Here is a 17640-nt window from a genome sequence, read left to right as displayed (position 1 = left end):
TTCCTTCATTATTTCATACAACACAGAAAGAATAAGGCAGGAGTCCATTAGGCAAAGACAAAGACCCCCAGAAATACCCAAACATATGCTAGGGTCATAAGTGAATTTTATTTAGGAACATAAAAGGGGCTATGAACTTACAGAAAGTGAATGCCATATTTATATAATGATATAAGAATAGTTGCCATAATATGAGCATGTATATTTTGCAGTGGCTATTTAGATGTCCTGGACACTGGTCTTAAAAGAATGGCAACCCATAGGACAAGTTTGAACAAGCTCACTCTCCTTGGCCATGTCTGTCACAGGGCTGGAAAAACACTGCAAATTCCTAGGATCCAGTTTCACATATTCAGAAACTAACCCTTAACAGAGCTGAATATAGCAGTGTAAATTCCTAACCAAACAGGCTTAAACTTTTCGGTGCCTAAGAAACCAGATACCTGGTATGTTTTTGGTCCTGGTGTTGCAACTTCCGTGACTCTTGGCTCAGTGCTATGCTATTAAAGTGGATGACCTCTGGCCCCTCAGTTTGATAGTAACAAGAGCAGACAGACGTATTGAAGATGGCAGTGCCCGGTTTCGTTTTGATCTCGAAAAGAGTATGCCCGTTAGCAAGGGTGTTGTGCAAAGCCCTTAAAGGCGCCAGTGCGTAGGCTCATGACACAACTTGCATGCGTGTACAGAGTGGGTCCAACCAAATTAGGAAGGTACAGATGGCTGGGGTCTAACTTAGCACTACAGTGTGTCCTGCCGCCGTGTAAGGTCAAAGGGCAGAATATTGGTCCCAGCAAAAAAGATCCAGTACTTGGGCCCCCAGAACCACCTCCTATAGTGGGGTAGCATAGCTGACAATAATGCCAATATATTTTACACCTAGCAACCAATGTGCCCCTTGGGTTTCAGATAGTACATGGGTAAAGGTAAAGGGACCCCTGACTGTTAGGTCCAGTCGCGGACGACTCTGGGGTTGCGGCGCTCATCTTGCTTTATTGGCCGAGGGAGCCGGCATACAGCTTCCAGGTCATGTGGCCAGCATGACTAAGCCGCTTCTGGCGAACCAGAGCAGCGTACGGAAACGCCATTTACCTTCCCGCCGGAGCGGTACCTATTTATCTACTTGCAATTTGACGTGCTTTCGAACTGCTAGGTTGGCAGGAGCAGGGATTGAGCAACGGGAGCTCACCCCGCTGTGGGGATTCGAACCGCCGACCTTCTGATTGGCAAGTCCTAGGCTCTGTGGTTTAACCCACAGCGCCACCCGCGTCCCTGGTACATGGGTAGATGAGTCTAAAAAGCCTGGCACACAAATTTTCATGGCTGTATAGCGGCTGCAGTGGCTCATTTTCCAGAAGTAATGTACTTAGTGTTACTCTGGAAGTGTATACTTGATTCTGGCCAAACGAGGCCTCCTAGGAGAGTTAACGCTAAATACAACACTCTCATCATAATTTGATTCGACTTTCGTATATGTTTCTAACTGCTATTGTGACATAGTGTTTGTTTTAACCTGTTTGTCTGATACCGTTTCTCTTGTCGCCTTTGGTTTTAAAATAGGTATTAATGTTGACATTGCAAAATGACCCTCCAACGTTGGAAACGGGTGTGGAAGATAAAGAAATGACAAAAAAGTACGGCAAGTCCTTTAGAAAATTAATTTCGCTGTGTCTTCAGAAAGACCCTTCTAAAAGGTATGTCTCTTTAAAAGAAAAAGAAAAGGGAGGTGGGAAGGTTAGAGTTTGCTGAAAGTTACGCAAAGCTAGTCTGAAGTAAGGGAGAGAATAACTTTAAACTGCCTTGTTTAACAGGGTTTCTTTTGTTTAAAGGTCCATCTGAAATATATTCGGCACCGTGTTGGGTTATAAAGATGCCATTTTCAACATACTTGAGAATTTGTTTCCGAGAACTTCAGGCTGTAGGAACATTGGCTGTGAAGACTATATGCAGTATTTTTGCATTGTGAAGCCATGTTTCCTTTTCTATCTTTCTTTTCATCTTTCTGAGTCTTGCTTTGGATAAACTCAGTAATTATTTGAGATGTTATTGTGGAAAAAAGAGGGAGAGAGAGAAAGCATGAGTGAACAACCCAGGGCTTCAGACAACCACCCGCCTGTTTCAGTCACCTTACCCAGTCCGCAAAAGCAAGCCCCCACCTCAAAAACGTATTTTTCTTCTCTTTTAGGTGGCAGTGATAGCAGCAAAGTTGCTTGGTTTGAGGGGACAAATACCCCCCCTTACCTCTATCTCTCACAGTTCCCTGACCTGCTAGATAATAGCACCCATTCAGGGCTGGGTACCATATAGTTCTCACAAAGATTGCTATGCTTGGCTGTCTAGTTGGGGGAAGGTGATTGGGGCAAGCAGGGTGGAGAAAGCTGGGAATTAATATTTGAGCCATAAAAGTTTTGGAGGCTTTAAAAGCCCCCTTCTTACTTACTTACTTACTTACTTACTTACTTACTTTTTTGGGTACTTTTTGTATTTTTATGTTGTGAACCTCCCTGTGATCTTTGTTTGGATGAAGGGCAGTATATATGTTCTGAACCTGGCTTTGAACAAATTCACCAGCGTCATTGTTATTATTAATTGAATGTGTATCCCTCTCTTTCTCCTGTGGCAGACACATTCACAACAAACATGTATTTTTTTAAAAAAGAAAAATAAATCTAAAACAGTTTAAAGTGCTCCAGAAAGCAGTTTCAGTTAAAAACAGCCAAAACAATTAACAGTTCTAAAAACCTTCTCTCATCCAGTGATCTTAGGGTTGCCAGGGAGTTTAACTTATGTAAGGAATGTGGCTATAATGTGTTTGCATTTCTTAAGATCAGGGCATAAAAGAAATTTCAGTAGTTCATTGCCAGTGATCTTACTTGGGTTAATTGCAAATAAAAACGGTGAAACAAGCCACATGCCCATTCTGTTTGTTTGTTTGTTCCAGTTCAAATGGAGCAGTTGTGATCATAACTGAGAAATTTGGAGTTGCGAATGTCTGCTATAAGTTAGCCTTTTGAATTCTCCAAGAGTCCCTGATTTTCTTCTGTTCTGCATCCTGTCTTCAAATTCTTTGGCCTTCCACTGTCTCTCTTATTAATTTCTTATTAATTCTCAATCCCCAGGGCATGTGCTTTGAAAGCAAAGGTTTGCCACTTGGCAGCAGATAGAAATGTGTTTAGTTATTCAGTCTGGAATGCTCCAGACAACTCATTTCTACTAAGCTGCTAACTGTTCACAAATTGCCTACTGTTTCATTGTTGGAATAAAATAAAGCAGATGAGCAGTTATCTCCTGGGAAAAGGCATCAGGACTATCCATCTTTGAAAATAATGATAATAATATTACAAGTTTAATATTTTTGTTTTGCACAAGTTGTGGTTTTTCTTTTAAGTTCACAGTAGCTTGATGAATATATCTAGCATCTGGCATCCCACAATATGCCAACTCTTGCTGCAAAAGGTTCCTGTTTTCATTTTGATTAACGGCAACATAGAAGTCCTATGGCCCCCGCCCTGGCTGCAGATTGAGAACTGATCTAGAACTTCCTTCCATACCTGACTGCAAAGAGTGTTTGCTGCAGCTGTGGAATATTGCTGTGGATACAGAGCAAAGGTGAAACTGGACTGGTATAAGGTAGAACCAGCCCTGTTTCAAACAATATGTGCTTATGGGCAGTGAATACACACACAAAATAAGGGATATATCAAGAGAGTCATATGTATTGGTTCAGTGAAAGGAATTGGCTAAATGCAAGGTTTCTCGGGTGATTTGATATCAAGGTTTTTTCCTTAATTATTATTATTTTTTACTTCAGATTTGTTCAAAAGTGAAGTACAGCTGCTTTTTGAACCCACATTTTATTAGTTTTCTCAGTGTTTGCAGAACAGTTACTCCTATTCAAAGCTGCTCCCACCCTCTTTTCCCCACTTTCTAGAGGATCACTCAATTAGGTGCTGCGCTGCAGATCAGAGGAGGCAGAGAGGGCAGTGATGGGAGACCTCAAGCATGGTTAGGTCTTACCAGATGTTGCCAGTGGTGTCATTTTCCCATTAGCAGCCAACACATGAGAGCTTTCACTATTTCTGGCTGTAGTTGCTGAGCCACCAAAGTGGCTTTTATCTATTTGGGTTGCTTTGTGAGAGGCGTCTCGAATTTCCAGTCAGTTATTTCTAGATTGTAATTAACAGTTTTTAAAGTATTCAAGGTGAGATGAGCCAAATGAGATTTATTAGTGCCCTCGGCCACAACCTCGAATGCTGCTGTTTATTCAGGCACGTTTAGAAGGCCTTATCTTTTTACGTATCATTTCTTAGGGGTATTTTCTTTTGCTGCCTATGTTGATCTGCTGAAGACACAATGTTTGCACTTCCCCAGTAACTATTTGCCTTATTTTTTAAAAATATATATATATATTGTCAGCCAACTTCAGTTTGCAAAATTAGGACTGTTTATACTGCCCTCTCTCTCTCCCCTCTTTAAAGTATCTGTTCTTCCCTACCTAAAACAGCAAGTTGGGTTAAAATTCAAGGCAATATTTGGGTACCAAAGGACTAATAATGTATGTTTTAATAAACAATTGGAACAGATTCTCAATCTTTTTGTAATGAACTTGTTGAAAGCAGCTTTTTGAGCTATGAGGTAAACTAGAAAACGTGAGTTTCTAGACTGTGTGGCATCTTTACATTTTTAATCACATGTAGATTAACAACTGTAATTGACTTTTTAAAAAAGTCATACATTTTGAAAGCTTATGTGCCCCCCCTTTCTTTCTCTCTCTCTCTCTCTCTCTCTCTCTCTCTCTCTCTCTCTCTGTGTGTGTGTGTGTACACGCGCGTGTCCAGAATGGTACTCGCAATACCATTCTGAATACCTGTCTCAAAAAATATGTTTAATCACTGGAAGTTTAATGTTGGATTTTTGAACGACTGCTGTCACTGCTGAATACATTAAATCCTGTGTACTGAGTAGTGTTTTGAACTGTATATATTAGGAAATAGTTTTGTGTTTATGCTCTAACCTAACTTTTAATCTCTTTCAGGCCTACAGCAGCAGAACTTTTAAAATGCAAATTCTTCCAGAAAGCAAAGGTAAAAATAATTAATGCCACAAGTAAACTGACCCTGTCTTAATATCAGTTGATTATTTATTTATTTATAATTTTACTTTCTCGGGGCTGCCCGGCCTTAATTATAAGCATGTTTTGCTTTGCAGACTAGAGAATACTTGATTGAAAAACTGCTTACAAAGACACCTGACATAGGACAAAGAGCCAAAAAGGTAAGGATTCTCACAACTTTTATTCCCTAAAGTGTAAGCCTCTTTGTTGGGGTGTGGCAGTAATTGCTTGGGACTGCCAGGGGATCTCAAGTTGGCCTGCAAGGCAATCTCTCGCCAAACCATGCCCACCTGTCCATTCAGGGTTCAATCCTGCTGGGATCTTCTTCACTTTCAAGTTAATGTGTATCAGCCCTCCAAGGTGCAGTGGCTGTCCACTGTAATTATTTAATGTTGGATATTCAACTGCAGTTGGCAAAACAGAGTCTATAGCTGAGTGACTTCTGTTGCGTTACTTGACCAAATACATGTTAATATGATTAAAGCCTGGAGCTGATACTGTACTACTCTATTATTCTTAGATATTGAAAGCCAATTTCCTCTCACACAGAGATATAATTTTTTTCCCATTACAAATGCATAAGATTTATCTACAACCTATATAGAGAAGCAATATTTCAGGGTGACTTTGGTCCTGTATTTTAGTACTGAAATATACAGCAGAGGGCAGCAGTGCACTTGCAAGTGTTTAATATTGGTTCACATGAAAAGGGGGGGAAAACAATTGTGTTTTCCATTTTTTTAAATGTAGTAATTTGTAGTAACAATATAATTCCATTCATGTTAGGATATTTCTACCCTTTACTTTTTATTTTTTGCCCTTTGCCGACGATTGCATCAGCAACAATATAGGCTATTTAGTATTTATATAGGAGATTTACAATACGCTCAATATGTTTAATGAGCGCTCCACAGTACTGCAGCAAAGCTGTCATTGTATCGGTATGAAAAATAAAGGTTGGGGAGTCACTGCTGTTTATTATTAAGAACCATTCTGATAAAACCAGTCCTTGACTTCTGAGAAAGGGCCGCTCTGAGGGAGAAAGAGGTTCTTTTTGGAAGAAGTGCATGAGTATTTCCAGGTGCAATGTGTCAAATGCCCGAGTACAGTTTTATGACAGATTTTGCATTTTGGCCTTGATACATGTTTCTTTTTTTGGGAGGGCATCCTTTGGCCCTCCAGATATTGCTGGACTCCAAACTCCCATCATCACTGACTGTTGGCCATGCTGGCTAAGGTTGATGGGAGTTGGAGTCCCTGCTGGCTAGGGCAGATGGGAGCTGAGAGTCCAGCATAGGGCCATTAGGGTGTGTTTCACCATTCCCTTCCCAGTTCACATTTACTGTATAGTCTTACGGCTAGAACTATGTACTACTTAATCGCAGTAGAAAAATAATTTTGAGATGCAGAATAGAGTTCTCTTCATTGCCTGCAGTTACTTAGCTCTGTTCTTCAAAGATTTAATCTGTATGGGGTAGCTCTGGGTTTATACACCTAGATTAGGTGTTAAAATTCTGAAATCAGAAATGGTGATTTTATCACCATTGATATAAAACTGAAAGCAAATGAAGAGCAGGAATTGTAGCACATTTGTATGGGTTTATCTTTCCTGTTCCCCTGGTCTTGCATACTTGCTTTAAATGCCTGTGCATGCAATCCTAAATCTGCCATAGTGCTCTTTTGCTGTTGGAGAAAATTTACGGGGACATGATTGTGTTCACCACTAGAGGGGGCACCCAGAACAGATCATTTCAGAGCCTGGTTTGAACACCATATATGTAATCTTATTTTCTTTCCCCCATTCTTCGGAACTTGATGGGAATACTCGATTCCCTGCATGTTTTCCCTTTCAGGTTCAGCTGTTCCACTCAGACTCTCGGGCTGATTTTATCATGCATTCACAGCAACCTCCATAAGGCATAAAGCTAGAAAGCAAATAAAGTGGATAAATGGTTAAGGGGCATTTTTATTTTATCTTAATGGGATGAAGGAGAGAGGTTCACCTGCAAACTCCCTGCTGAATGATGCATGCCTTCTTATCTGCATAGCTTGATAATGTCACAGCAATGTATTTGAAGACCTAATTATTATTTTTTTAAAAAAAAGTGGAGAAAGAAGACTCACAAGGCTTCTGGTTACAAATCTATATTCAGGTATTCACTTAGGCTCCCAAAATACTTGTAGCAGTGCTATACAAAGCACCAGGCTTCCAGATTATGGCTTAATGTAGAACAGGAGGAGGAAGTCCCTGCTGTTAGCCATTTCTTTTAGATCCCTTATCTTAAAAGATTAACATTGTGAATGAAACTTGCATGTCTTATCCTTGCGGCATCTGACATGTGAATATTTAAGGTGGAAAAGTAGAATACAGTGGTACCTTGGTTGTCGAACGGATTGGCTCCCTAACAAATCGGCTCCTGAATGCTGCAATCCTGGAAGTGAGTGTTCCAGTTTGTGAACATTTTCCAGAAGCCAAATGTCTGACACAGCTTCCGATTGAGTGCAGGAAGCTCCTGCAGCCAATCAGAAGCCATGCCTTGGTTTTCGAACCATTTCGGGAGTTGGAACGCACTCCCGGAACCGATTAAATTCGCGAACCAAGGTACCACTGTACATATTGCTCATTTTTTTCAGTTACACCTTTTTGGGCTTGTTCAATAACCCAGCCCCCCACCACTTTGTAACTTTGCTAGGTTGCTGCTCTGAATATTGAAAGTTTGTCAGTCAGCTGGTAAAACCTGGTTTTTCCTGATAGTTGGGAAATGTCTGGGAAGGGAGTGGTAAAATGGATGGCTTCCCAGTCAGGCAGGTCTGGAAAGATATGTGCATAAACATCGGGTTGCAAACAAACTCACTTTCCGGGTGACTCAACCCTGGAATGTTTATTTATTTATTTAAATTTATATTACCCCCCCCCAACTTCCCAAAGGAGCTGGGGCGGTTGGGAAAATCACCAAAAATGACAGAACGATACAATTAAAAGCATTATAATAACATAATGGTCAAAAGCATTAAAACATACACATTGAGAAACATACTGTATTTACACAACACAGGCTTGGCAGAGATTGATGCAATAACTACTGAACTGGTGTTACCTTGAGCCAACAGTCCTTGTTCCGAGCGTTTTCATGACAACCACATTTAGAATTGTAGAATTGGAAGGTTGGAAGGGGGTCCCTGAGGGTCATCTAGTCTAACCCCCCATGGCTCTTGGTTTTGTGCTGATTATTGTGTGCCTGCAGCAAATTGCCGGATTTGTTAATCATGGATACTTTTCAGCTGGCTTGGTCCTGATGTTACGGACGGGATTCTTCGATGCAGGAGTGAGATATCCTGCTCGCCCCCTTACCCAACCTGGCAAATTCCACCAAATGACACTGCATACCCACCATACATTTAAAGCACATGGCTCCCCCCCCCCCAATTATCCTGTAGTTTGGTAAGGATTCCCCTGGGTCCTGTAGTTATGTGAGTTGCAAGCTACAGTTTCCAGGATTCTTTGCGGGGGAACCATGAGCTTTAAATACATGGTTTGTACATAGCCTGAGTGAAAGGATATTAGTCTCTTCTTATTAAGAGAAGGTTTCCTACCAGAAGCTTTAAAGGAGATTGAGGTGGTGAGGCTTTTGTTGAAAATGCCTTCACTAGATCCTATCTTGGCATGTAACTGTATGTAATCAGCTTAGTCACCATATCTACCCACTTGGACCAGTATAATCTGCACAGACTGGTTGTGGTTCTCCAATGTTCTCCAGGGTCTCAAGCTGAGGTATTCACCATCACCTGAAGCCCTTTAACTGGGGCTACCAGAGACATTGGGATGCGGGTGGCGCTGTGGTCTAAACCACTGAGCCTAGGGCTTGCCGATCGGAAGGTCGGCGGTTCGAATCCCCGCGACGGGGTGAGCTTCCATTGCTCGGTCCCTGCTCCTGCCCACCTAGCAGTTCGAAAGCACATCAAAGTGCAAGTAGATAAATACCACTCTGGTGGGAAGGTAAACAGCATTTCCGTGCACTGCTCTGGTTTCGCCAGAAGCGGCTTAGTCATGCTGGCCACATGACCCGGAAAAACTGTCTGCAGACAAACGTCAGCTCCCTCGGCCTGTAAAGCGAGATGAGCGCCGCAACCCAAAAGCTGTTCGCGACTGGACTTACTGTCAGGGGTCCTTTACCTTTACCTTTACCAGAGACACTGAACCTGGCACCTCCTGTATACAAGTCTACTCTGTACCCCTGAATTTCTGGTTGCTCCCCAGCGTGGGGGGGGGGGGAGATAATTATACATCATTGGGGGGGTTTGAGGCACATTTTTTTCTATTGCTTTTGTTCAATTTTTCATCCCATTCTGTTGTCATGTTTTAGCAAACTTGAAGGTCAATTTTGAAGGATGTAAATATAGTGATTATCATCTTAGCATTAAATTAGTTATTTCAAAGACATTGTGGTTCAGTGTATAGTATAGTGGGCCTAGACTTTGACTGCAGGAGATCAGTGTTCAAATTCTGCCTCCCCTCAGACTTGCTTGTGTGGGCAAGTCACACACTTTTAATTCTCTGTCTGTAAAATGGGGCCATAAAGATATAATTGGCTAGCATAAACAAGGCAAGAGAGGAAATGATTTTAATTTTTTTTTGTTTCCTTAAACATTTTAGCTTCTTCACTTGCCAGCAGGAAAAAAGACCGGTGTTTAAAATCTCAAATTCATTCCCCAAATCAGGATTGCCAAGGATAGTAAAATGGCAATTCATATTTATTCTCTTTTTTATTACTTTCCCTTGCCTATACCTTTTTACGGCTATTAACAAGCAGTGTGATGTCATCAGCAAAAGTTGAAAGAACCGCTTTTAAAGCACATCTCCTTTCTCTCTATAAATTCTCCTAATTGCCTTAATTAAATGAGATCATATTCATTTTTTATAAACATATTTTATGGTAATTAAACGTATTTAATTATAACTGAACAAATGAATATTTGATGAGTTGCTTGTAGTGCGACAATGGTTCCAATTTGCGTATACTTTAAATTGAGTTGCAGTGGCTTAAAACTGAATGAACCATGTTTCATAATCCAAAACTGCTTTTAAATCATGGAGTATTGTCAAATAATCACATTTTTCGTACCTTAACAACTAAAAATGAAATTTCTATACTAGCGGTATTGAGCAGCTATTTCAGAGTTGACAATATACATCCTTTTAATGGGGATCGAAAAATCCTAGTTGTCCAGATTTTTTGTTTTTAATGGGAAAGGTAATTTTAGCTCCTATCAGTTTCTGATTCTGGTCCAAAGATGTTTAGAACTTCTTTTTTTGTATTCATAGCTACTAAATTTGGGGAAAGCAATGTGTAGAACCATTGTTTACATCTATCTGGATTGTTACTTAAGAGTGAGACGCCGGTACAGTACAGTGGTACCTCAGGTTAAGAACTTAATTCGTTCTGGAGGTCCGTTCTTAACCTGAAACTGTTCTTAACCTGAGGTACCACTTTAGTTAATGGGGCCTCCTGCTGCCGCTGCGTGATTTCTGTTCTCATCCTGAAGCAAAGTTCTTAACCTGAGGTTAGCGGAGTCTGTAACCCGAAGCGTCTGTAACCTGAAGCGTCTGTAACCCGAGGCACCACTGTGCTCATATCTTAGCCTGAATTTAGCATCTCCACAATCCGTTACTGAACTGAGGCATCATATATGCACCAAATTCAGAGGGTGACTCCCCCTCCCTTCCTATGAGGAACGTAAGGAAGGACAAAGGTATTGTATACAAATACTGCAATGGAAGTGAAGAAAGGCTTGCCAAAGACGACATTCCCCAACTTGCTCGTGAATTTCATCCAAGGCTGAAAAGAGCCCATACAGTTAGACTGAGAGCTTGCGAAACAAACGTGTCTTGTTCATTCCTGGTGGTTTGCGATGCCTGCTGTCATTTGAGACAGTCCGTGACGGGCTACCTAATCCTAAAGGTGACCTTCGGGATCTTAGATGCACCTTCAAGGTGACACTAGCTGCAGTTGTACTGCCTGCTCCGAATTAATGTCTTCTCTTTTCTCGTTAGCACAGGACTAAGCTACAATGAGTTCTTAGAAATGACCTTTGTTAGAAGATTTCTGGCACCTTCTGACACAAATTGCTTGAGTAGTAGCCAGAAAAAGGGAAGAGAGAAAAAAAGCACAAACACATCGAATCTCAGTAGAAGCTTGTGCGGGTGGCTTGCTTTTTTGCCATTTCTGTCATTGTGGTGTTGGTGGTGGTGTGTGTGTGTGTGTTTGTGTGTGCCTACCCTCTAATTTGTCCTGCATTCTCATGTTCCAGCTGACGTTCGTATTGTCTCCTTCCACAGCTGTGGCAGTGTTGGCAGCAGCTTGCGAATTTCCCCCTCCTTCCCTGCGTGAACAGCTTTCTGTTGCACATTACCATGTGCTGAAGTGCTGTTGTGTTACCTACATTTTAAATGTCAGCCGCTCTTATTCATTCTTTTTTATCACCTGCATGTTTGTCTGATTCATGTGCGCCGTGCCCTCTATATGTGTTAATTTGTCTTTCTGAGAGTGAAGGTTCCTTTTTGTTTTCTTTATGAAAGTTACAAATAAGTTTGCCTTTCCTGCTGGAAGGAAAGCTTTTGTTGCAGGGAGATAATAGGACCCAAATTAGAAGCTCTTTTTTATTATTATTATTTTCCTCCTCTATCTGCCAAAGCAGTGCTAATTGTGGCACATGGTATGATGCAACTTGTGCTATTTCCAGTCCCCAAATTCCCTAAAATTCTTGATACTGGCACCCAGTTGTGCAGTGCCCTTTTCTCTCAAGTGCTGACCTTGGTGGGTTTCTGGCACCAGCTGAAAACTTATTTATTCACCCATATCTTGAATATTTATTGCTGAAGGTGAGCCCTGCCGTTGCTAGACATGCTGATTTCCCCCCTTGCTGTCTAAGGGGATAGTAGTTTGTGGTTTATAATGTGGTCTTATTACAGCGGTTCCTCGGGTTAAGTACTTAATTCGTTCCGAAGGTCCGTACTTAATCTGAAACTGTTCTTAACCTGAGGTACCACTTTAGCTAATGGGGCCTCCCGCTGCTGCCGCACCACCGGAGCCCGATTTCTGTTCTCATCCTGAAGCAAAGTTCTTAACCTGAAGCACAATTTCTGGGTTAGAGGAGTCTGTAACCTGAAGCGTATGTAACCTGAAGCGTATGTAACCTGAGGTACCACTGTACTTAGAAAATGTATTTGATGGGGGGCGGGGTTCTCCAAGTGGTATAAAATTAAATTACTATGTTTTATGCATTGGGGACGAGATTCAATGAATGAGTCCTGTCAGCGGAAACCCTGTGCATGGACTTCCATGTGTGCAGTGGGGCTTTCCCCACTCTCTCCTGCTTTGTGCCCCTTAAATTCGCTCTGGGGAGGAGCTGGGAGAAGACACAGGAGCAGTGCATGGAGGAAGGAGAGCAGGATCATCCCTTCCGGCAAGCCAAAATGTCTGTCCTGACAGAACAATTGACGTAGCACCATGCTGAACTCCTCCCTCTGTGCCCTGCTCTAGGATTGCATTTTATGAACAGCAGGCTAGCAGTGCCTCAAATGAATAAAAGTGAATAAAACAAAAGAAAGGATAGCAACTTCCCAAGTGTGGTTCCACAGTTCTTACTAGAGCGTCAACACCAAACCCATAATGGATCTTGCCCTAATCTCCTTTCCTCCACCTCCCAGCAGCCACTGGTGCCTTCCGCCTCGCTCTATGGCAGCTATTACTAGCTATTACATCGCCCGGGACCAGCTTGAGGGCCGCAGCGTGATGGCGCCTTCACCTGGCAGTATATCGCAGGTGGGGCTTGCTTGCACCGGACTCCCTCCAGCGCCCGGCGCACGGAGGGAGCAGCAAGATGCATCGCCCCACGAGGCACTAGCGTGAAACCACCACCACTCTCACCAAAGGAGCTGAGGCAGTTTCACCCCAACGCCTCACGGGGCTGGGGCCAATGCATCTCGTTCCTCCCTCCACTTTTTGACATTGTGATGTATCACTGTACAGTCATACCTCAGGATAAATACGCTTCAGGATAAGTATTTTTGGGTTGCGCTCCGCGGAGACCCGGAAGTAACGGAGTGCGTTACTTCCGGGTTTTGTTGCTCGTGCATGCGCAGACGGTCAAAATAACGTCATGCGCGGAAGCAGCAAAATGCGACCTGCACACGCGCAGATGCACTGTCGGATCTTACATTCTGTTCAGGATTATGTTTGGCAGGTGATACATCATGATGTTGAAAAGTTTGACATCGCCCAGTCCTGGTGTCCATAACATCTTTTACTTAGGTTTTTCTTGGGAGACCATCCGAGTTATATATCTGATTAATTCTTGATGGTTGTTCTTTAGCCACCCTGCCAAGTTTGTTTTTTTTTTAAAAAAGGCAGGCAATAAACCCTAAAATTAAGTTCCTGTTCATAATCCTGGAAATTAAGATTAGGGCACTCATTTCCTCATCCCGCCATTTTCATGAATACTTTGAGCCTTGCCGTTTTGTATGCTGTGCTTTATTCTTCGCCCCCTGCTCCCTTCCTGTGTCTCAGTAAACCTTGGGCAATGTGAACTTAATTTTAATAATTATACCCTGGTGCATCTGCTGATTTACTGAGCATTGCTCTTAGTCATCATGTGATTTCTGAGAATTTTTGTCAAGAAGCGTCAAGCAGCCTGGCAACATATTATTTTGATCAAGCAGGCTGAGGCATAACACACAATAAACTAGGAGGATACTGGAAATGTACTGTAGCGTCAGAAGGCCTCTTGACTTTAAATTCTGATGTGTGGCTTACATTATATTGGTATGCTTGATTGCCAGGCATATGTCCTGTCAGCAGTACATTTCTTAATAGGAATGAATCCATTTTAAATATTATGTGTCATATGCACCTATTCAATTATAATGATAGAAACTTGACCAGCAAGGTCAGAACGCTATGGAAAAGCCTTTTTATCACTCTCTTGTGTTGCTGGTGATATTCTGCCTTCACTCTTCCTTTTATAATGAATCTGTTAGAGATACAAATGCTAATGTGGAAAAAGGGAGGTGAACAGAAAAAAGCAGCTTAGAATTTTGTTTCTGCCTACAAGTTTAATATGTGCACAATCCCAAGGACACTTTGAAATGTTTCATCTTGAATCTTGTGCGAGAAGAATTCTGTGTGCTTAATTCCTTCACACACACTCGCAGCAAGGAAGGTTAGGGGAAGGGATTAAGGGCCACATACTATAAATTAATTATTCTACTTAAACTTTTTTTGTTTTTCCTTTTTAAGAAAAGCAGTTTAAGAGCCAAAGAATTCCAAGTCTGTTTCAGGACCTTGGTGTGTTGGGGTGACAATCTTCTTGATAAGAATCCTTTACTGTGGGTGTGAATGACATATTTGAAAGGAGAGTGGGGGCATTTTCATTGGGACCATGGTGCAGAGTTAAAGGGTTAACCCGTGCACCATAGTCACAATCTGGTTTTGGCTCCCCTCCGTGTTTAAACATTAAACATTTAAAGATCTGCAACTATGACGATGCATTTAGCGCATCATCCAGTTTGCCTCTAGTTGGGAACCACAGTTTTGACCCGTACTGAGATTCTGGTGGCTCAGACATCAGTCCTGGAAACAGAAGCTGACAGGTTCATAAGCTCTGGGGGTGGGATGGGGAGAAAGATAACGGGCCAGAGTGGGAGGAAGTTGGCACCTTCTCTTTTTCTTGCCTTGTGCAATGGAGCTGTTTTCTACAGAAAGTCCCACTGTATGGATATTTTTCTCTCAGGATAACGTTGCAGTTTTATTTCACCTACCTGGACCCAACAAGCACCCTCAACCTGCAAGTCCTCAGCTTTTGCAGACCAATCTGTACAGGCATTTCGAGACCTGCATTTTAATTTTACACCATAGATTTTGTACGGTGGTAGTTTTGCTGCTGTGACCTGCCCTTAGGTCAGGCTGTGACCCCAAAGCAGAAAACCAATGCCCGCTATGCCATGTCTTTGGTGTGATACCTGAAGGCTACTGGCATCCTTTCCTGGAATTGGGTCCTGTGTGACTTCCTAAGCTAGCCAGGCAATCAACCTGCATGAGCAATAACTGTCCTTTGAAAGCGAGGCAGTACAGCAGCCTGGAAGCACAGAATTGTAAATTCTGCTTTGTGAGGCCTGCTTCTGGCTTCCCTCTCCCACCCTTCTGCAGGATTGCTCTTCAAGACAGAGGCTGAGACTGCTACCCTTATATTTGTCTGGAAAGTCCAAACTCTGAGATGGGGAAAAAAGAACTTTCTGGTATAGGAATCTTCTTATCCTCTCAGTGGGGAGGATAGGAAGAGGGCCAAATCAGTTGGACAAAATGGCTGCTTTGTGAAATGTGTCTCCGTATTCTTCAACTCAGTGCAAGTGAATGTCAATGTCCCACTGTTGTAACCTGATTGTAAAAGCCTGGATATTCACCTGCACTTACTAGCATTTTTAAAGTAGTGATTGTGAGAGTCCTAATAGTTTGGAAATTTTAAAATATCCACCAGCCTTGCATTAAAAGAACCACAATACTGGAATGTACGGATTCTGCTAAAAAACAACACCACCCTATCACCCTGCTTCCCCACAAATACAGGCTTTTCAAAGCATGAGCCTGCATTACAAAAATGCTTCCCGTGTTGTCTTTTCTTAATAAAACTCATTCGATTCACTATTTTTCCCCCTGGTGAAGTACACTTGCCTTGTACTTTTTCAATTATTCAGCTTAGAGCAAGAGATAGCAAACTGATCAAGGGAATGCAGACTGACTCTGTGGCAATAGGTGGACCTCACACAGAGCGAGGCTGTTTGTGCGAAACAGTAAGAAAGCTTCTGGAACGAAGTAAAAACACTCCACAGTGTATACTGACCATGCATGGGGTTTTTGTTGTTGTTTTGAATGGCCAGTCTGTCAATGGGCACATGATACAAATGAGCACCTGAGACTCTTAATCGCGGGGATATGGGTTCGAGGCCCACATTGGGCAAAAGATTCTTGCATTGCAGAGGGTTGAACAAGATGGCCTTTATGGTCCTGTCCAACTCTACAATACTATAATTCTGTGATACAAATGAGCACCAGCTCATCTTGCAGGACAGCTCCTACTACCACCCAGTGATCAGGCCTGTGGTTATTTTCAAGCTTGCTATTCACCATTTACTGTTACAGAGACAAGTGTGTTCAAATTTGGTTCTTCTTCTTGAATTGTTAATATGTTCTATAGGGGTATTATTTCTTTATGATCTCTACCGTATTCTTAAAAGCCAGGCATCATGGTTGAGTACACCGTATGAAATTGCACTTTGATAGAGGTTATTCTACTAATAATTTTGTAACCCTTTGAGAGCCTGAGGGGAAACCATTCTTTTTAAAATTATTATCATTTATTGAACGTATGATTTTTAAAATTAATATACTGCCCTTCATCCAAGGATCACAGGGTGGTTTGCAGTTACTGTTGTGAGGTATGCATATTAAAAATAAATGTTTTAATGTTATGAGATGACCAAATTATGTTTTTTTTTTAAAAAAAAGCTAAGAGGACCAGAAAGAAAATGTTGCAGTGTTGTTGCTTTTATATATAAGTGGTATCATGTTTTGTTTTTGTTAGGTTAGAAGAGTACCAGGTTCCAGTGGCCACCTCCACAAGACAGAAGATGGAGATTGGGAATGGAGCGATGATGAAATGGATGAGAAGAGTGAAGAAGGCAAAGCTGCGTTTTCCCAAGAAAAGGTGACTTTCGGAAACTGCCCACTGTTACACACTTACGTGGAACTTGGACCTTTTGCTCGTCTTCTGAGGCCCTTTTCCATGTGTCCTCTCCAAGGCATTGTGAAAAGGGTGATGACATGAGAATGGGCCTTCTCAGTGGTGGCTCCTTGTTCTATGCAATGCCCTCCCAAAAGAGACACACCTGATGCCATCACTATCTGATTTTATATGTGATCCAAAAATATTTTTATTCACCCAGGCCTTTGGACCTTAATCTCCTGCATATCTTTTAGTGAGTTGGGGTTGAGTTGGCTCTGTTTTTCTATATATATATTATTAGTGAACATTTTAGGTTATTTTTTACTCCTGTTTTTATTCATTTTTAATGCTTGCTTCTGTGAGTTGCTTTGGGTTCACCTTTCTGAAAAAAAGACTAATAAATACACATATATTATTATTATTATTATTTTGGCACTTAAAAGCATACAACAAGTAACTCTGGATGCTTCTCTTCTAGTCACGAAGAGTAAAAGAGGAGGAGGATGCTGAGGTAAATAACTGTGCTCTTATCTCTTATGTTCTGAATAGGTGAATGGTCCTTTTTATATTTTTGTCTGTGATCACGCTAGGCATTGTTGGCATCTTAAAATATGAAGCTTTAGGCTTGTATTGTCCTCAGAATAGATAATATATGGGTGAGGTGTAGATTTCAGCTAAAAACCCTCAGCATTTATTAAACTATTTTGAAAAGGCACCACAGCAGATAAAGAATTTGGAGCATAATCTCACGC

At 41.7% G+C, this 17640-nt stretch overlaps 1 protein-coding gene across 1 annotated transcript in view; it reads left to right on the top strand.

Moving 5' to 3' along the window:
• STK39 (serine/threonine kinase 39) overlaps positions 1–17640 on the top strand; it is a 105476-nt gene that overhangs the window by 51725 nt on the left and 36111 nt on the right. Inside the window, 5 exon segments of the mRNA XM_081872183.1 lie at positions 1558–1691; positions 5033–5081; positions 5206–5271; positions 16748–16870; positions 17367–17399. Coding sequence (XP_081728309.1) covers positions 1558–1691; positions 5033–5081; positions 5206–5271; positions 16748–16870; positions 17367–17399 — 405 coding nt within the window.

Source organism: Podarcis erhardii (genome assembly GCF_964252035.2).
Source record: "Podarcis erhardii genome assembly, chromosome: 1".
NCBI lineage: Eukaryota > Metazoa > Chordata > Lepidosauria > Squamata > Lacertidae > Podarcis > Podarcis erhardii.
Note: the sequence above shows the minus strand (reverse complement) of the source record. Positions and strands in the feature narration are given on the sequence as shown.